The 21,400-nt window shown below is 42.0% G+C and overlaps 1 protein-coding gene across 5 annotated transcripts; it reads left to right on the top strand.

Moving 5' to 3' along the window:
* The first annotated feature begins 1,491 nt into the window (after positions 1-1,491).
* kon (chondroitin sulfate proteoglycan 4-like protein) lies at positions 1,492-21,277 on the top strand. Of its 5 annotated transcripts, none has more exons than XM_018004264.2 (12): positions 1,492-1,693; positions 5,369-6,012; positions 12,529-12,725; positions 12,826-13,056; positions 13,146-13,327; positions 13,790-14,378; positions 14,437-15,465; positions 15,799-17,195; positions 17,261-17,414; positions 17,472-18,135; positions 18,213-19,116; positions 19,181-21,277. In XM_018004264.2, exons 2-12 carry the CDS (start codon positions 5,901-5,903, stop codon positions 20,922-20,924), a joined length of 7,203 nt encoding a protein of 2,400 aa, XP_017859753.1. In that variant the 5' UTR covers positions 1,492-1,693; positions 5,369-5,900; the 3' UTR covers positions 20,925-21,277. The 5 variants fall into 5 exon arrangements, with proteins under 5 accessions (XP_017859753.1, XP_089319727.1, XP_089319726.1 ...); XM_089463601.1 differs by having other exon boundaries at positions 1,492-1,699; XM_089463600.1 differs by having other exon boundaries at positions 1,492-1,727.
* Positions 21,278-21,400: the final 123 nt, after the last annotated feature.

Genomic DNA, 21,400 nt, shown 5'->3' with positions numbered 1-21,400 from the left:
CCCCTGTGACTTATGTAACTTAATAGGCTGCTAAAAAATTTCTGGGCGATTTTTATCACTCATCAACAACCAGCAACGGCAACAACAACACACACACACACACTCATTGGCTAAGGAGTTGACGACGTCGCATAGGCAAACAACATGTGGCAATGGCCACAGCCACCAAATTGCATCCACATGTGTGCCTCACTCGCAGCTCGCCCCACAAACTCGATGATCATCAGCAACAGCAGCAGCAACTGCAACAAGCAGCGGCAGCATTGGCGACTGAGGCAAACAAATTGAAAAATTTCAAGTCCTCAGCCTCTTGGCGCTCGCAATTGCTCAATCGCGCGAGCTTATTTTCTTTTTGTTGTTGCCTTTTTCGCGTGCTCGCTGCCACCCAACAAAGATTGCAAAGGGAGCAGCGACAACATCTCTAGATGATCATCATGTTCCACAGCGTACAAGTACAGAGTACGTACTACAGTGAACTCGCCCGCTCATCAGCGCCAGAGATGCGCAGGCAACTCAACATGGTTTGAATATTCCAAAATCGTTCACTGTGAATTTATTATTATTTCATTATAAAAGTCAAAGGAAATTAGTTTTATAAGGAGTTTTACTATTATATAGTATAAGTGTATTTTTATAAACTCATCAAATCATTTTCCTTATACTTTAAGCATGTGAAATTGCGTTTTGCGATGATTAAAAATATTATTGAGATAAAATATATATAACGATCCCACAATGATCCAGATAAGGCTATTCTTAGATCTCACATATTAAATATTCATACTATAAGTATATAAATATTTAATTTTTGATTTTGTTAACTATAAAATATTACAATATATTAACTTAGTATAGTTTTTCATAGACGAGACGAGACTAACAACATTCCTCGGGCAATGCCATTATATATAATGTACATATAGATTTACTATTCATGTTGATTTATCTCACTATTATAAACGATGTACATTATATCTACTATATACCATATTTTATACATATATACGATTGAATTATTTACTTTAATATCCTATATTATCCTTTAAAATATCATATCACATACTACCTTAATACACTGTACATATAGCATATGCAATATACTATTCTACATTAAAATATCTTATCACATACTACCTTAATACAATGTACATATAGCATATACAATATACTACTCCACACTTCACTTATGTCTCTCTTTATGATCTATTCAAAATAAAATACTCTACTTGAAAATAGAGCTCATCACTATTTTCGTATATCTAGATACAATCATGCTTATTGGACTGGTGGTCGCCTTCGCCCCGAGATCGCTGGCTCGAGGGAGCTGAGTGAACCGCGTAAAAGTGACTCGCGGGTGCGCCGTGGCCTGTCGGGGTCTTTCGGTGTTCGGTCGTTCGGTCTTTCGATGTTTCGGTGTTTCGGGGTCTGTCTCACTGCGCATTGCGCACTGCGTGCGGAATTTTCTTTTCGAGTTCGGCGCGGTTCGGTTTTGGGTGCCAGTCAGTCAGTTAGTCTGTGAGTAAACGTCGGGCCGTTTGGTTGTTTTGGGTTGTAGTTCGTTCGGTTGTTTGTTGTTTTCGGTTGTTCGCTTTTCATTTGCCTGGGCGGCCTTTGGCTTATCGAACGAATTCGAATTTTCGTTGCTGTTGCGGGTGGCGGCAAACGTCGCGGAAAAACTCTGCGCACACCGAATGTGAGTGTGCGCGTCTGAACGAATCTCCCTTTGTGTGTGTAAGTGTGCGTGAGTGTGTGCCCGTTCAGTAAGTGGAAAAGCGCGCAGAGCCCATTCACCGCACAGTTAAAAAATTTAATTTATTTTTAAGTTATTTATTTTCCGTCTTTTGCGTTCGGTTTGGTTCGCTTCTGTCGGCGCTTTTTTGTCGTTTTTATCGAGAATTCTGGATAAAAAGAAATACTGAATGGAAGTGTTTGTTGTTGCATTTGAGAAAATGCAACTGAATGTGTTGAGATGTGCACGCATCACACATGCACACACACACACACACACTTGATGCTCTGAACAACCAATGCAAATTGACCGTGAATATGAATGCTCTTTGTGGTGCTAAGGGACTGTCAAGAAATATGGATACATGTATAAATACATATATATATATACATAACAGATGTGGATTCGGAATTTAAATATTTTATAAAGGAAATGAGCGCGTGAATAAAAAAATATATATTAAAAAATATTTAAATAAAATATTTTAATATATAAAAAGTAAAAAGTACAAAATGAAATTCAAAACAAAAATATTTTAATAACATTATATCCAAAATTTTAAAAATTAAACAAATACAATTTTAAAATAAAATTTGAAACGTATTGATAACTTAAAAGTTAATCAAATAATACATACAATAATTGATTTTAATAAAAAAATACATATTTTTATATAAGTTTGTGATAAAAAGCACAGAAAAATTGAATATAAAAACTCTACAGATTTTCCATTTTCAAAGAAATAAAAAATAAAATTTAAAACAGAAAACAAATATTAACATAATTAATTCATATAAAATACCTACGCCATAAATATAAATCAATAATTTGAACCATTTTTGACGAAAGTTTAAAAGACTTTAGTATACATATTTAGCCCATCGTTATAGCTAAGCAGATGCGAATAAAGCTGAATAAATGTATTTTGGTATATTGTATTTTGAAACACTTTACGCCCCCTCAAAAGAAAACACAGAGTAGACCTTCGCATTAGGCATTAATCTTGAATTTTCAATTATGAATCAATAGATTATGCGAATGACTAAGCCCAGAGTCAACTTTATCTGCATTCAAACGCTCAGAAAAGTGTCGAAAATCGGCGTGGGAAGCCAACGCCTACTAGAAAATGATCTCTCTCGCTCCAAACTAGCCGCAGCTCAGAGCATTTTGGCTTATCAAATCGATTCGGACTACTTAAAGAGCGGCGTTTTGTTTGGCTGCCACTAATTTTAATTGCCCACAAATATATAGCTGGCCAAAGCAGCTAAGCAATATGGCAGAACTTTCCCAAAAAAATCACAAAAAAACAAAAAGTGATGCAGCTGCACATGTTGGCGGTGCGTAGAAAAGATTAACTAATACAAAGATTCAGATACACTTATGAAATTTTATGTAAATGCGTTGGCAACACGCGCTCCTCATAAAACTGCAGCAACGATTGTCACTTTGGGTGCACTGCGTCGCCATCTCAAATTGTATTTTGACGGGCCATAAAACTAATGACAACCCACTCCAAATGGGGTACAGGAATAAACACATATATATACATATGTATATGTATATGTGTGTGGAAGAAATTAACTAGTAAAATTAGCTTGAGCGAGCGCTAACAAGCCGCGGCTGCCTGCAATTGACCCCGCCAGGATGTCGAACCTGAAGTTCCTGAAGTTGTCATTTGCATTCCCTTTCATAAACATACTCCACATACTGAACATATTCATAATGCTTATGCGCCGATCTGTCTCTCTCTTCTCTCTCCTCTCCACTTACTCTCTCTCTCTCTCTCTCACTGAGGCTCCCCAACTTTTTGACTTTCCGACTTCTTGTCTGCGTATTTTTAGCTGCCCAAGGCGTAAATAATTCATTTTCCAGTCACAGTTGTTGACGTTCGTCGCACGAATGTTGCACCAACTGACGGCAACGCGGTGTGGTGTGGTGTGGCATGGCGGCAGCACAACTAACGGGAAATGCCTCCTCGACAGCTTCAGCGCGCCTGCTGCCTTCCCTACTCTAGGCTGTGGGTTCAATTTTGTTTTTGGATTTCCACCCAAGGGATTTGCGTTTACGTTTGCGTCGCTGTTGATTTGCATCTAAACTTGAAAGTGTTTATGCGCCCTATTTGGCCTTTTGATATCTCTTCGATATACTATATTTGTCAGAGTTTTAAGGAGTATATTGGCTTCACCACTCGCTGATCTGTCTGATGATATTCTATAATACTTGCTCTGAGAATGTCTGAATAATATTAAGAGTAGATACTCCTAAATTTGGCAGTTGCCCTGACAAGACTCTGTAATACTTAAATTAATGTATATCACATAATGCTCGACAAGGTGACTTATATATGTGCATATCGATTATTTATAGGATGACTTTAGTTTGAGTTTGGTATTAGCTATGGCTGCAACATCTCGAGAAATAAATATCTAGGTTTTCGATTGGCTGAACATGGCTGATAATGATCTTCGTTAGATCTCTACACGGATAATAATCTAAGGATAATGAGACCAATTTCTCTAGTATTAGCTAAATAACAAAGACAAGCGTGTATTTCTTAGTTGATAACATCCGATTAATCTGGCTGCTTTTGACTTTTCATTTAAGCAAAATCTTTATTTTTAAATAGGCGTCGAGCAACATTGCATTGAACTTTGACAGCAATTGCGCTGCCTGGCCAAATCATGAACTAGAAATTCCACTTTGGCAATTTGTTGCCATCAAATAAAAATAAAATAAGAAATTGAAGCAAAAAAGCGGGAGAGCGAGAGAAAACACGATATGCCACATACAATGTTAAGCTGCGTGGCATGCCACTTAAGTTGCTTTTTATGGGCGTCTCTTACTTGGCCCAAAATACAATAAATATTACTCAGCGCCAGTTTCAAGTGAAGTGTCTTTTGGGGAGGGAGGACGGTGGGCAGAGGGGGCGTGGAGAGCGAACAGTGGGAAGTGCGCTGCAGCAACTCAATTAAGTGTCCATAAAATATCCAGATACGCTAATCAATGAAATATATATGGGGATTGTACAAATTGGTTTGGGATGTGCGCCATGCAGCGGGGGATTAATCTTTTTAAGAATTACTAAAGATTTATTTCCAACTATTGCTGGAGCAATTGAAATAATAAATCCAAAAATCTTGTGAATAAATATATAAAGAAATTAAAAAAAAAAAATTAATTTAAATATAGAATTTTCTAAAATTAATATACATATTTAAATAAACATAAATTGACAAAGTATCAACTCCTGTGAGAGCTTTAATACATATGATAAACACATAAGAACAGCAGCTTTGCCGCCCTATATGACATAAAAAGGTAGCTTTTTAAAGCTCACTAATACTAAAGCAACTGAGCTCTACTTATGAATTCGATAATAAACCAATAAAACTTCAATTGAGTTCAGCTTGTCAAATGTCAGCTGCTGATAAATGATTGTCTATTAAAATATTTAATTGTGCCTTTAAAATTGATCATAAAAAACTAATTTAGTGCCCCTGCCACAAACGAGAGCCACGAGTCAAATAAAAAATCCAAATAAATCAAAACAATAAAATGTAAAAATAACTGATAAATATACAACAACAAAAAACCTAAATATATATTTCTATAATACATATATATGTATAATATTTTCAGTGCGCAAAAATTGTGTTCGAGGTGTGAGAAATGAAAATGCTCCAACAACAAATTGAAACGTAATCGAGCAAAAGAGAAACGTAGCAAAGATTGCAAAGATATTGAATAGACAGACCGAAGCGCAATTCTATATAGATAGCTTCAAAGGCCTGTCTGTCTATAAGTGTGGCTGTCTGATCGTCCCTCCGGCCGTCTGTCTGCCTGTCTGTTTGCCCCCCCTTGGTGCAAACGCATGAGCTCTGTCAACGAAATGACATGCAGCATCTGTCTATGTAGCCGTAGACCAGGACGTGCTGCTGCTGCTTCTGCTGCTGCTGCTGCGTCTCAGTTGTTGCTATTTTTATGAGCGCACTGGTCTCCACATAAACAGGAACAGGGACAGGGCTCGACGACGGCGACGACGACGGATGCGTGGCCCCATGAAAAATCAATTAACACGCAAAATTATTAAAAACTACGAAAAACTGAGAAAAACGAATAACGAAACCAGCTTTGGCTGTAAATTTTATAACTTCAAAGCAGCTGCAGCGCCATGTTGCGACTCTTGGGATATCGAATGGGAATGGGATTTGGATATGGATTCGGATTTGGATTACTGCTGATCGTCCTACTGCAATTGCTGCAAACGGCAGCATCTATGAAAGGTGAGTCGCTGCAGAACAGTTAATTAAATGTTACGCTCTTGAAATCGCAGTCGGTAGCCGCGTCGCTGTCACACAGAACTTAATACCATTCGGCCATAAACATGCGATTTATCATGGCAAATGATCAACGCACGATTTATGCTCATTACAAATATGGCCAGACACGAATTGGCCGCAAAAGCGACACTCGGCTTTGAGCAGAAGCTGCAGCAGCGGCAGCCGCAAAAGCTGTGCTGCAACGTGGGCCAAGTGTCCAAATTGCATTTACTTAGCTGCCAACAAATAAATAAAAGTCAAAATAAAGAGTTGCAAATGGTGCACAGTCAAGATAGTTTTTTATTTCATTTGCATTGCATGTTCGTTAAATGGCAGGCACTGTGGGCAGCTCTGAGCCACAGAAAGTTTTCGAGAGCTTTCACACAGACACAAATCACAGATGCTAAACCGTTGGACAGGCGCGTACTTTATGTGGGCAGGCTGGGAAAGCTCACCAATACTAATTCATGGATCTGTGAACTAAAATGATTAGAATAGCTTGAGTATAACAGTTCAGGCAGCGTAGTTTTTGGAGAGCTTTCAGATAGGAGCAAATGAGTAGTATTTGGTTAGTTCTGGAAAGCTTAATAATAATGGGTATACATTTTAAGAGTTAAGCAAAGTTATAACAGCTTAAATATATAAGCTAAACAAGTCCAATTTTAAAGAGTTAAATAATTTGAAAGCACACTAAATTAGTATTAGTGCAGTAATTCTTCATTAAATACTTTAGTGCTTTTGTATAACAGTAGCACAGTTTTCAAATCTTGCCACACATACAGCTGGAACTATTTTGTGAGCAATCTTGAAAGCAATCTGAAAAGAAGAGGAAGTTTGTAAAGCTATTATATAACAGTTGCACGGACCTTTTAACCATTACCTGTACGTGTATTTTGTGAATAGCTTTTAAAGAACTTCGAATAACAAATGAGAACTAGAGTAAGAAAAGTGTATGTATGTATAACAGTTTTAAGACACGACAGAAGTCACAACTGACATACACGGCAATTAGAGATCTACTATGCACATTGAGCTTACACATTAAAAGCTCACCAATACTTGTGAACAGTTTCAATAGTGTATACATACAATATACATCATACATCATTTATACATCATACAATTGTAAAGCAGCGCAAAGAGCTTTTACACATTCATAACGGAAAATGTTTCCAGTAAATTGCGAACTAGTTCAACCGTTAACAACTAATAAATTAAATTAATTCTAAATGATTTGGCGGCCCACGAGAAAACTTAAAATAGAAAAGCTAAACAAATTAAGAGAGCTGAATGAAATAGTTGCCAAGGAAATACCATTTCACTATCCATAGATATGTGCTGGCCTTGAATGGCATTAAAACTAGGCTGCTTGCGATTGAAGTTTACATAAGTTCAGATCGGACAGTTGCCAAAATCGAAAAACAAAAACTTTTTGTTAGCTTTTATATAATTTGCTGGAGTTAACTGCCAACTGAAGTTGGTCTTGTGCCAGCATTTTATGGTTTTTTTTTCAGTGCTTCTTCTTCTTCCTTTCAACTTTCTCAAGTTGTTGCTGCATGGTAAACGTTTGCTCGTAAAATCCAACTACTTAAGTACAATGCGCCGTCGCCGTGCACTTAACGCATTTTTCACGCTTGACATTTGACTTGGGGCGCACTTTTGTCGTCGATGCGTCCGCAGCGTTGTGGCATGCCGCAAAATGTTGCAACGCGAACAGACAAAGCAGCCAAGGCACCCAAAGCAGCCGGCCTGCTCTTAATTCTCATCACCAGATACATATACACATACATACACATATACATGTACATATATATTTATCTATATTGTTTGTATCTCTTTATTTTGGCTGCTTCTGCAGTATTTATTTTCGTCGTATATTTTTAGTTGGCGTGTGACGTCACTTTCGCAGCGGCATGAATCATGCGGCAGAAGTCAATGCGAATTTTCCACTTATTTGTTGATGCTTTCGCTTTATTTGCGATTTTCCCTGAACATTTTACTTCGGCTACATAAAATGTACATCACTTACACGCGCATCGCATTGTGCCAATTTTAACACTCAGATACATATGCATACACACACAAGATACAAATGTATCTGTGTATATCTATAGCTGACTCTGTGGCGCACCATGTGTTGCTGTTGCTGCTGCTACTTCTGCTGCCTGCTGTTTCTTGATTATTCATTATATTTATACCCTGTAGTCACTGAAAACTCATTAGCAGGTATTTCATGGAGTTATACATGGGCGTATTTATAAGTATCTCAATATAATTATATAGACTCATTACAATTTGGTACTCCAATCAGGCTGATTAACTTTATGAATCTACTGAGGTTCGTTTGTTGTTGTTTGTCTGTAGGCATGCTGAGTAGACAGAAGCTAAAAAGTATTCTTCAATATATTGTTCTCAGAAAGAAGCATTGATAAGTATTGTTTACCTTCACTAGTTTTTCCATGTGAATCTATTTGTTTTAGAGTATTTCGTTTTACAGTAGAATCCCGATAATACATACTCTCTCATCAGTGAGCCTACCCTGGACTACTCTGCACATTTGCTATGTATAAACTATATCTAGACACACATTAAACTGCTTAAATCTTTATAATGAGTATGATCAGTTATATATATCACACATATCATGCTATTACTCATGTCATATAAAAAATTGTCTTTTATTGATTCTGGGTATTATACGATCAACAATTACGAATGCTGGGTATCATCGGCAGTCTCTGCACGACTATTTATACTTATTCCCCATATTATAGATACATATGTGTATATCGGTCTCCGCCTGCTAAATTCATGTGCAGATGTGCCGATGCATTTATGCTCAAGTTCTTAAATTCTCATTCAATTTACGATTCATATTTATTTTGGCGACATTCTCAGGCCCCATTGTCAATGGCTACCGGAACTGAGTCATGTGAAAATTTGTCTTTACGATATTTGTCGCTGGCTGCTTCTCGATTATTGCTTCTTAGTTGTTGATAGACACAAAAACAACAACAATAAAAATTAGAGAAACAAAAAAAGTAATTGAATTTTATGCGGCCCCGGGGTCTAATTAGGCTGCGTTGCGCTGTTTCGAGGCTCTCCATGCACATTCCACATGTTTATCTGCTGCGGCTTGGCATGCCATAAACCGGGCAAATGGTTTCTTAAATGTGCTTTGCTATATGGTCATGGTGGTTTTATTTGATTTAAATTGATCTCTTCACTTGTAGAATGAAGCCATAAAATCTAGGGAATAAAACACACGCGGGGCCAAATGCTGTGAAAGTGTTGGACAATTGGCATCGCATAGCTTTGGCTCAGCCATAAAGCTGAAGCTGCAGCTCAGCCATGATTGAGTCCAATAATGAGCTGAGAAATGAGCTGGAATGGTTAGCATGTGTTAACTATTGCAATTAACATGCATATGAGAGGAGTTTTAAAAATTCACATTCACTTCTTGATAACTAACATCATCTGCCTATCATTAGCCTCATTTATGATAGCTTCATAGTTCATATGCTGTGCTGCATCTGCCAGGATAAAAATATATATCGAAACTCTGTTCAATTTAAATAGCATATCTGCTTGCAAGTTCAGGTCCAGAAATAGCATCAAAAAACTATGTCTACTCCGCTGCTTTATCAATTTGTTCAGCCTCGTAAAAGCTGCAGCAACACTCCATAAATTCTGAATGCGATTCGCTGAACAACACGCAGCAAGCGCACAAATCACAGCGCCCAGACATAAACTGTGACATTATTAGTCAAAATTAAGTTACAGAAAATGCATCAAAAATTATAAATTATCAGTGTCGGAATAAAATGTTGTAATGAATGCCAAGACATGAAATACATACAAGCGAAATCTGAATACCTGTAGCCCACCTAGATCGCATTAATTAAGTCGAGTGGGGTGGGATGGGAAGGGGAGAGAAGGGAATGGGCAGGCAGCAGATGCCGCCATCAAAGCAGAGGCATAAAATCTATATCAACGCAAAAGCTTATAAACTTGGGCAACTGGACGACCGAATGCGACATATAACTCAAATAAAATAAACATTGGCCATAACATAAATACCTATTCGCTTGCCACGAACATACCTGAGAGAGAGGCGGAGAGGTAGATGGAGATAAACATAAATTTGACATTTGGCTGGCAGCGAGCGGGGGTGGCTCAGTCGCTGCAGTCGCCTCAGCCAGTTGCAGCGCATCTGTTGCCATAACTCGTGCAACGCGCTACTTGCAACAACTTATGGCATGTGGGCCGCATTTCGGTGTTCCGTTGCCTGCTGATGACGTCTCATTTGTTTCTGGGCGCCGACACTTGAGTTGCAGCCGCCGCCTATGGATGCAAATTGTTGATGCCACTTCCGGATCGAAGCAGTTTGTTTATGCTGAGAACCATAATTTAATCAAGAAGACAAGACAAAATATGCTCAAAATAATATTCCAAAATATGTAATTCAAATAAAAAATTTTAATATTCAAAAATAAATATAGGTATACTTCTTTAGGACTTAAAATATTTAATATGTTCATCCTGCGCATAGATATAAATTTTCTGCCTTCAAATAATCATACCAGAATATCTTTGATAACGTTTCCTATCCACAGAAAGCTAACAGCTGCTGCCTTAGCCTCACATTCGTTTATATTGCTGCAGAGCATCAGCTAGTCGTATACACCCGATTCCCCCTCGCTATAGTTTGCAGATCATCTCTTAACGATATCTTAATGTAGGTCAATGCATTGAGTTGGGAAAGTGTTTTTTAGGTTTTCCGACACTTTCTGACGCCTGATTGCTGCTAATTGGCGTCAAAATGGCTCTGCCAACGCAAGGCGACGCTGACGCCGACGCTGATCACAACAATAACAACAACAATCGAATTATTTGTATCTCATTTTGCTTTGTTTATCTTGTTGACTGTTGTCAGTTGTGCCTCCGTTCTCTCTCTCTGTCTCTTTCTCTCTCTGTGCGTGCAACATTTGTGTGCAACTGTTTCATGTTTACTCAAGCAGCTAACAAAACACAAACATATCCATCCAGCTGAACATCTCAATGTGGGTTAGGTCAATATGTGCATGTCCAACACATAAAGATTTCTGCTACAAATCGATGCCAAAGTTGAGCGCATTTGTATATAGTTTGTTAAACTAACAAACTAAATCCGAAATAAAGCCCTAAAATGTGACAACTAAATTCGTCTACATATGCGACGCTGTGTAAAAAGAAGCGGGTCATAAATCATCATATTGCCTTGAAACAACTGAAACTTAGCCATGCATGTGCACATGTCTGTGAAAAGCAGAGCATACATAGACTCTCGGTTTTCTTAGAACGGAATGGAGACTAGATAAAAATAAATACAATAGTAGACAACAAAAAAGAAACTAGATATTTTAATATATGTTTTGTTAAATTGAAAAACTCTTTTTTTTTTTTAAGCTAGCATTGATAATTAAAAATATATACGATTTAACACATAATGCTATATGAAATTGATTGTTAGCCGATTTTGCTTTTACCAGGGACTGAAATAAATCTGTCGCACACCATAAAGTGAATTTTGTTGTTATACATTTTGCAATATCGATCGTTTGCATAAAAAATATTTTTTTTTTTAAATATATATTTTTTTTTTAGTTTACAAAAGTTTTTCTTTCAAAATAGTATGAATTAAACAGAAATATTTATAAATTATAATTATATTTTCATTAATTGAACTAACTTTACTGAATTGGTAATTAAGGTCTGAGGTAATTAAAGTATGAGTAACTTAAATTTAAAAAATATTTTCGTTTACTGAAATATACAAAATAAAAATAAAATAATTTGTATTAATTGCAGGAAATAAAAATCTAAAAAATCTAGCAAAAATAGGTAGTTAAAAATTGTTATTTTGAACTTCTGTATAAAAAGTAATTAAGTTTGCTTTCACAAACTAAAACATTTTCAAATTTATTATAGCATAGCTGCCCTTCATTTCCCTTAGTCAAACATCTATAAGGTTAAACACAGAACTACAGCCACCTACAAAACTAAAACTGTCGAGATGAGATAACAACATTTCGGATCTTCAGATCTTGTAAATGAACTCAAAACAAATAAACAAATTGCAATAACCTGACAGAGGGCAGAGCAAGGCTAGAACTAGAGAATGGGGCCACACGATGTGGGCAGAGGTTGCCCTCTCAAGGCGTACAGCTAATTGAGCAAATCAAGTACGAAATGGAACTATATAGATAAATGGATTGATATGTAGATAGATCGATTGATGGATAGATAGATTGACAGAGTGCACAGAGAGTGAGTGACAGGCCGACAGCTGGCCAAATGACTGGACTAAGTTCTCGAAGGCGCAGCACGATCAGAACCAATCAAGTGGAACTTGCGGCACTTGGGGGGGAAGTTGAAGGAGGTGCATCCGTATCTGATGAAATGTCCATTGCAATTTGTTTTTTATTGTTTGTGTTACAGTTTCGCTGTTCGGCGATGGATATGTATCGATGCCGCTGCAGGAGGCCAAAATGTCAACGAATATACGCGTCAAGTTTCGCACCAAGCAGGCGGACGCATTTCTCTTTTTGGCAGCGGGTCGCACCGACTACTGCCTGCTGCGGCTGGAGAATGGCCTCATCAGTTTTAGCTATAAAATCGAACGGGACATCGTTCAGGTATGTGTATACATATGCATGTGTATAACCTGTTGCATATTTGAGTTAACATATGTATGTACATTGCCCCGCTAACCGAGAGCCTAATCCTGTTTTGCAGCTGCGTTCGCCCAAGAAGCAGCCGCTCAACGATCTGGAGTGGCACGATGTGGCCGTGCAACGATTCGAGAATAATGTCACCCTGCAGGTGGATGGTCACATCATGCGCAAGCAGCTGCCAGCCGATTCACTGGCTCTTAATGTCCACTTTGGCACCTTCCTTGGCGGCGTTGGCGATTTTACGGCCGAGTTTCTCAATGATGTCATCGGCTTTCGCGGCTGCATATCGGACGTGAGTGCCGCCCACTGTGCCAATTGGCGCTTGTCTAAACGAATCGACTTGATTATCATCTTGTTCTGTTGTGTGTTTTATGTTCTTAGGTGTTCTATAATAATATCAACATCATAAAACGTGCCAAAGATCGCACGGGCCACACGACCAGCACCGGAGTCAGTTGGACTTGCAGCAATGAATTCGATGGCGGCATCCAGGATAGCATCAGTTACCTGAGTAATGATTCCTTTGCACTGATGCTCAAGGAGTCGCATAGCACAGGCGAAAGGTAAGAATAGACCTGAGCAGGATAATTTATTTTCTGTGTAAAGCTATTGAGTTTCAGATTGAGAATGTGCATGAATCGTTTATCAGCTAGATCTTTCGAATGATAATTTTTCAAAGCTAAATAATGATGATTAGTCGTCATTGAATACTGAATACTGTACTATCTATGTATCTTTACTGCTTATCTCAATGTGTTACCTATATATAGAATATATAGATGAATGAGTACAGCCGGCTCATAAATTTAACTAATACGTTAAGGAACCTATCTTGAAGTTCACATATTTTCTTTAGTTATATTAAATCTCAGATTTGATAAGCCCAATATAACTATTAAAGGCTTTAAACTAGTTTTAAGATAAAGAGTAGACATTGTAAAGCCCGATTAGCTCAGCTTAAGCACTTCCTTCTCCAACAAGCCGTTCACAATTCTCACTCAGCCCATTTACCATCATCATTTCAGTCTCTCGTTTCAATTTCGGACGATGACAGATTCGGGCACGGTGTTCTTCAATGGCGGCTACGATTTCTTGCTGCTGGAGATCGAGGATGAGAAGCTGAAGCTGACATTCAATAAGGCCGGCAGCCTGGTGCAGTTCGTGACTAATGAGACCATCTCCGATGGCAAATGGCATCGTGTGATGTTGAGCTATAATGCCGCCATGGCGGAGCTGCGGCTGGACGATGCGGCCGCAACTTATCGGGGCGAGCACGCTAATGACACCAAGGCGACCATAAATCTCGAGAAGAGCGTCTTCTTTGGCGGCGTGCAGGAGGAGATGCGCCGCCGGCTGATTAACAAGGGGCTGCGCATCAATGAGCTGAGCTTCAAGGGCTGCATGCGTAATCTACAGGTGAATAGCCTGGCATTGGGCTTCGCCGAGATGACCATATCGCGCCATTTGGCCCTCAACTGTGTGTGGAAGTATCCGTGCGTGGAGCACAGTCCCTGCCTGAAGAGCGGCATCTGCAGTCAGCATGGCGTGGACGAGTTCATTTGCTACTGCGATCAGTCCTACTGCATCAAGGCCGACTTCCAGGGTCCCTTCAAGGTAGGCGAAACTCTGCTTGAATTTTCTCTATATTTTCAATATATGCTTCTGCCCTCAGATCTTCACGGAAACCAGCCCGGAGCTGGAGCTGCTGTATGTCTCGCCCATGCAGCTGCTGGAGGGCGGCACATCCTTTCTCTCGCCACAGATCATCGACGTGCTGCTGGACACTCGCCGCTATCCCAGCCTCAATGAGCAATCGATTGCCTTCCATGTGGTGCAACAGCCCAAGTTTGGCCAACTGCTGCACTACTCGCCGGAGAAGGCCAGCTTTGTGCCCTGCCGCAGCTTCAATCTGGTTGACTTGGCCACAGATAAGGTCAAGTACGTGCACAATGGCCTGGAGAACTTCAACGATCATGCCACACTGGACATGCAGGTCTATGGCGATCCGCATAAGATACCCGACAATATTCTGGGCAAGCATCGCTTTCTGCTTCATGCGAACATCACGGCCGTGAATGATCCGCCCCAGCTGCAGCTGCATTCCCACAAAATACTGCGCGTCATCGAGGGAATCGAGCGCATTCTCGATGTGGATCTTTTCAATATAGTCGATCCGGACAGCGAGCCTGGCGATTTGATCTATACCATAATGCCTTCATCCAATTCCCAGGAGGCCTTTGGCCGCTTCATGGTGGGCGGCGTCCACACCATGACCTTCTCCCAGGCGGACGTGAACGTGGGCAAAGTCTCCTATTTGTACAACTCGACGACAACCGAGTCCTTCAGCTATCAACTCTTGCTGCAAGTCTCCGATGGCATTGAGACCAGCGATACGGTCTACTTGCCCGTCTCGGTGCATCCGCTGGAACTGCGCGTCGTGAATAACACCGGCCTCATCATGATACACAAGAGCTCGCTGCTGCTGACTCCTGCCAATCTCTCCATCGGCACCAATGCAGTCGACGAGCACATTGACATCCGTTACGATGTAGTGAAGCCGCCCCAGCATGGCGTTCTGCAGCGCCTGCGTCAAATCGACGGCTCCTGGGTAAATGTCGAGTGGTTCACCGATAGCCAGCTCCTGCTGGGCCACATACGCTACCTCCACAACAGCGACTTCCCCTGGCAGGACGAATTCAAGGTAAGTTGACTACCCTTAACTACTATTTAGCTATTTTATTTAGATACAAATATAAATCAAATATTACATATAAAAAATAATTCAAGAAATAACATGGTATATAAATTAAAAAGAATTGAATTGCAAAAAGAGTTGAATTATTAAAATAGTATAATAATAGTATATAAATATAAAGCTTAAAAATAAATGTATAAATGAAAAAAAAATTAAATAAATAAATAATATGGCATATAAATTAATTAAATAATTAAATTATAAATAAATGAACTAAATCCATTTTCAATTGCGTTTCACGCCTAATCTCCGCAACTTCAATTGATTTCCCCCATTTAGTTCATTGCCTCGTTTGGCTTTGTGACGACACAAACCTTTGACTTTCGTATAACCTTCACGCGCCTGCGCATTGCCAGCAGCTCGCCGGCTGTGATTGCCATCAATGGAACGCGTGAAATTCAGCTGACCAACAATTTGCTGAGCTATGAGACCGTGCCCATTGGGAGCTTTCCGCGCAATGTCATCTACAAGATCACCAAGCTCACCAAGTACGGCGGCATCTATGTGGAGGGATCGCGTAAGGCGGCTAAGGAAATGGACTCGTTTACCCAGCTGGACATAGACAAGCGTCGCATTCGCTATAGGACGCATCACAGCTGCTACTCGAGCTTCACGGATCACCTGGAGTTTGTGGTCTCCGTGGCGGAGTGCGACGATGTTGTGGGCAAGCTGCAGATCATCTTCAATCCGCTGACTGAGCTGACGCACAAGCTGCACTACCAGAAGTTCGAGGCGGTGCAGGTGCAAGAGGGCGAACGGGCGTTGATCACGAAGAATCACTTCGAGATACGCTTCAATATCTACGAGAGTCTGCAATTCCATGTCTCGGTGCCGCCGGCTCATGGCCTGATATGCAAGTACGATGAGCAAACGGGTCTGACTACGCCCATCGAGCTCTTTACGCTGGAGCAGCTGTTCCGCAATGACATCTACTACTGCCATGATGACACGGAGTCCACGCTGGATGGCTTCGAGCTGCTCATCCTGTCCGGCGATGAGACGGATCTGCAATTCGTGGCCAACATGGAGGTGCACATCAAGCTGGTCAACGACAATGAGCCATATCGCAGTGCCGTGGAGCGAGTCTTTCACGTGGTGCGCAATGGCATACGCACTCTGAATCCCACGGTGCTGCAGTACCTCGATGCGGACGTGAATACCAATCACACGGACATACACTATATACACGTATCCAGCACCAATGGCGCCTTCTACAAGTCAGGCCACTTCATCGACAGCTTCAGTCAGGACGATATTGCCAATCGACGCATTATGTTCCAGCACAGTGGACCAGATGTGGGCACCGCCTCGTTCATAGTCACGGACCGGCAGCACGAGGTCAACGGGCAGCTGGAGATACGCGCCTCAGATCCATTTGTATCCATGCTGCCCGCCAATGCGTCCATTGTGCAGGAGGGCAAATTTGTGATTCTGAAGAACAAAGATTTTGTGCTCGAGACCAATTTGGATATGAAGCTGGACGAGATCTACTATGAGGTCATCAAGCCGCCCTCTTACGGCATCCTGATGTACCTGAGCGGGCAGCGAGGGGAGAATGGCACGACTGTGCATAAGGCCACGAATTTCACATCCCTGGGAAACTTTACGCATTTGGATATTGAGCGCGAGCGTTTGGTCTACTGGAATACGGAGATCGCATCCATGGATAAAGTGAGGTGGGGTAAGGGCAAGAATGTTGTTGATATAAAAACCTACATATTTGTGTCTCATCTTTGATCAGATATCGCGTTCACATCAAGAACATAACGGCTGAGGGTGAGGTCCTCTTTCGCATCTATCCCTCGGCCTATTGGGAGCCTTTGCAGGTGAAGCAGAATCACACGCTCTACGTGGAGGAGTCAACGAGCGTGCTGATCTCACGTGATGTTCTCGAGGTAAATGACCTCTTCTATATTCCAGCCCTAATACTAATCACAGGTATTTCTTCCCAGGTCGTCCATCCAAACATTTCGCCAGGCGATATTACTTTTCTGGTAACTTCGTCCCCGATGCATGGCTACTTGGAGATGCAGTCGATGTCCTTTGACGACGAGTACAACTGCAAGGTCTTTGATCAGTCGTCAGTGAACACGGAAAAGATGTTCTACATACAGGCGGGCGTTAATCAATCCTCCGATTATTTCATCTTTGATGTGACCAACGGGATTACCTGGCTGCGTCAGCTGATGCTCAAGATAGTCATCATACCGGAGAAGCTGTACATGCACACCAACACCATATCCGTGGTGGAGGGCAAGACGGTGCAGATCAGTGCGACGGATATACAGCCCTACTCGGAATATTACCGTGGCAAGATCTTGGAGTATATAGTGACCATAACGCCCAGTTCGGGTCATATACTGGCGGGCAGCTCAAAGGTCAAGCGCTTCACGCAAAAGCAACTGGAGCAGGGCGGCATTCAGTATGTGCACAATGGCAGTGAGAATAGCACCGATTGCCTCACCATGGTAGCCGTGGCCCGGAACAAGGAGAGCGTGCCCTTCGAGCTGGAGTTCGCTGTGGTGCCGGTCAACGATGAGGAGCCGATGATGGTCACCAATACGGGGCTGCAGGTGTGGAACGGAGGACGTTATGTTATCAAGAATACAGATCTATGTAAGTGCATGCAACTGACGATACTCAACCAGAAAATATATACATATATTTCATAATATTCAAATCCCTTTCTATAGTGGCCCAGGACTACGATACACCGCCGGAGAATCTCACCTACATTGTGCATCACATATACGGCGGTTACCTGGCTGAGAAGTCCTCCACACAGCACAAGATCGAACAGTTCACGCAGGCGCAGATCAATGCGGAAAAGATCTATTTCATACACGACGCCAACTCCCGCAAGAACGAGCTCTCCTTCCTGGTCACAGATGGCCTCTTTAATACCAGCACTCAACTGCTGAACATCGAGATTAAACCCATTGAGATTCTGGTCGAGCGCAATGAGAATCTGCACGTTTTTCCACTCACCAAGAAGCAAATCTTGCGCGATCATCTGTACTTCAAGTGCTCGGATGAGGAGCGCGAGATACGCTATAATGTGACTGTTCCGCCCAGTCTGGGGCGGATTGTCAACGAGTATCTGGGCAATGGCTATGCCAAGGAGATAAGCGAATTCACGCAGAATGACGTGGACAATGGCCACATTTTCTACGAGCACACCGCAGTCATTATGGAGTTCCGCATCAATGATTCGTTCTACTTTGACGTCGTGGCCGAGCGCAGCGATCGCTTATTGGATCAGAAATTCAACATAGAGATCTCCGTATCATCAGGGGGTTTGCTGCGTTTTTTGCCCGTGTCAAAGCTAACGGTGAATGAGGGTGGTTCGGTGCCCATCAAATTGGATTTCTCCAAGATCTTGGAGTACCTGAAGACACGGGCGGGCATCAACAATCCGGAACTGTTTATAGAAGCGGCCCAGAAGCCATCACATGGTAGCATTGGACTAGGCCATGATTTCAAGCCCATGCAACGATATCATCCAAGCGATTTCTTTACCAAGAAAGTTTACTATATACACGATCACACGGACACCCTGGAGGATACCATACTAATGAGCGTGTACCTGACACAGGGGTAAGTTGATTGGATTACACAATAAGGAAGCAGAATTATAAACATTATCCAATTTCCATTGCAGCAACATCTTTCTGTGCAACTTGACCATACCCGTCTCCATAAATCCGATCAACGATCAGCCCTTCCAGCTGGCCACGCACCTGCCCCAAATGGAGGTCGTTGAGGGCGAGAATCGTACGATAACACGCAACGTGCTACTCACCGAGGACAAGGATACGCCGCCCGAGGAGATTATCTACGACGTGATGAGCGGCCCCACTTTGGGTGTGCTCAAGAAGCTGAACAACGATGGCCAGGCTGAGGAGCTGCTGGCCTTTTCCAATCAATTCACGCAGGCGGACATCAACAACGATCGCATCATCTATGTGCACTTCGGCATGCCGCAGTCCACGACTTTTTGCTTCACCGTCACCGATGGTCAGTTCAATCCAGCCTACGAGATCTTCACCATCAAGGTGGCGCCCATCAGCCTCCTGCCGGCGAGCACGCAGCTGCCGGTGAGCCTGCAGCAGGGCGCCACCAGTGCAGCGATGAAGCTGGAGCATATTGGGCTGAACACGAATGTGAAGCTGGACCGACTGGCCTACAACATAACCAATTCGCCGCTCTATGGCATCATTCTGTATAAGCATCAGCCGACGCTGAGATTCAACCAGCAGCAACTGGAACTGTCACAGATTAGCTATATGCAAACTGATCTGAATCGCTCCAATGACACGTTCCAGGTGAGCGCCTACGTGCCCGGCACCAACTATGCCGCCCAAGTGGATGTGGTGGTCAATGTGGAGCCGGTGATCAAGATCAATGACATTGCCATGCGCGAGGCGGTGTCCAGCTCAAGTGCAGCGGGTGGAAAGATCAGGTTGAGCTGCTATTTGGTAAATGACAATCCGCTCTCGCTGAAGCTCAACAAATTCAATCCCAAGTTCGTTATCACCCGCATGCCCGCAACGGGCCAGCTGAGGAAGATCATACGCAGCACCAGCCTGACGCAGGCGGGGATCAATGGAGCAGCCGATGGGCAGAATGAACGTTCCACCAACATCTTCTCGTACAAGGAGCTGCGCAGCGGCGTCGTCTACTTTGTGCCACACGCCTCGGTCGACGAGACGGAGGCGGATAGCGATAGCTTCGACTACCAACTGCTCATCAAGACGGTGCAGCCTGCTCAGGCGACGGTGGCCATTGAGTATCGTGCGCAGCTGCAAGAGACGGAGACAGTGCATCTGGGCAATGCAGACATATCAATTAACTATCTAGCCGTGGGCTGTGCCCTCTTCGTCCTTCTCATTTGCCTGCTGCTTGTGCTGCTCTTGCTAAAGATGCGCAATATGCGAAAGCGAAAGGCTGACATATCCAAGGATCCGCCACCGCCTCTGCCCTGCCCACCGGACTTGACGTCGGTCAGTCCCCAGCATCATCATCACCATCATCATCATCATTATGCCAGCTCCGAGGCCGATTCGGTGCCGGCAACAGGTAATTCAACGCCCCTGCCGGGCTTCAGTAACATACCCCACTGTAAGATAATACCGGTGGAGTCCTACAAGCACGAGTTTCCCGACTACGATCCGGACGAGGACGAGACCGACGATCAGTGCGATCCGCAGCAAATGATGTTGCCGCAACGCTACAATCCCTACCATATTGACCACGATACATGGAGTTCGTCGTGCGACATGGCCAACGACTTTGCTGGCTATGCATCCGTGCCGCAGAGTATATCGATTTCAGGTTCTGTCAGCTCACCGCCCTCAGCGCCGCCCACAAATCCGCTGCTGCGCCGAAATCAGTATTGGGTCTAAGCAAACAAAACTAAAATGCAAGTGGAGTTTCGGCAAAGTAGTCTTAGTCTATTTATTTAGCCATGTATTTACGAGTATATTTAGGTACGTTTAAGGCTGATTTATGAGATTCGCACATTTTAGTTAGTAAGCCAACTGACTTTCTTAGTTTTAATCAAGCATTTATATCAAATTGCTAGTTACATATCGAAAAGTCAAGAAAACTAAACAGCCCATACAAATTTTGCCATGAAATAGAAATGAATATCTATTCATATAAGAGTTATACTCGTTAGCTATAAGAGTTTACCAATTTTCAATATTAGTATTTTACTTGCGAAATTTTAAAATAAATGACAATACTATTAAGCCAATTTTGAAATAATTGTTTTAAATGCCAACTTCAGTTACTTTTTACATAAACATGTTTTGCAGCACTGAAGCGTAATCAACCTGCCACCACAAGTTATCGGACTGTATTGATGTCGCCAGCTACT

The sequence above is a fragment of the Drosophila arizonae genome, chromosome 3 (genome assembly GCF_054131065.1).
Source record: "Drosophila arizonae isolate 15081-1271.41 chromosome 3, UAZ_ARI_1.0, whole genome shotgun sequence".
NCBI classification, from domain to species: Eukaryota; Metazoa; Arthropoda; class Insecta; order Diptera; family Drosophilidae; genus Drosophila; species Drosophila arizonae.
The sequence above is the reverse complement of the archived record's forward strand: the minus strand, read 5'-3'. Positions and strand labels throughout refer to the sequence as shown.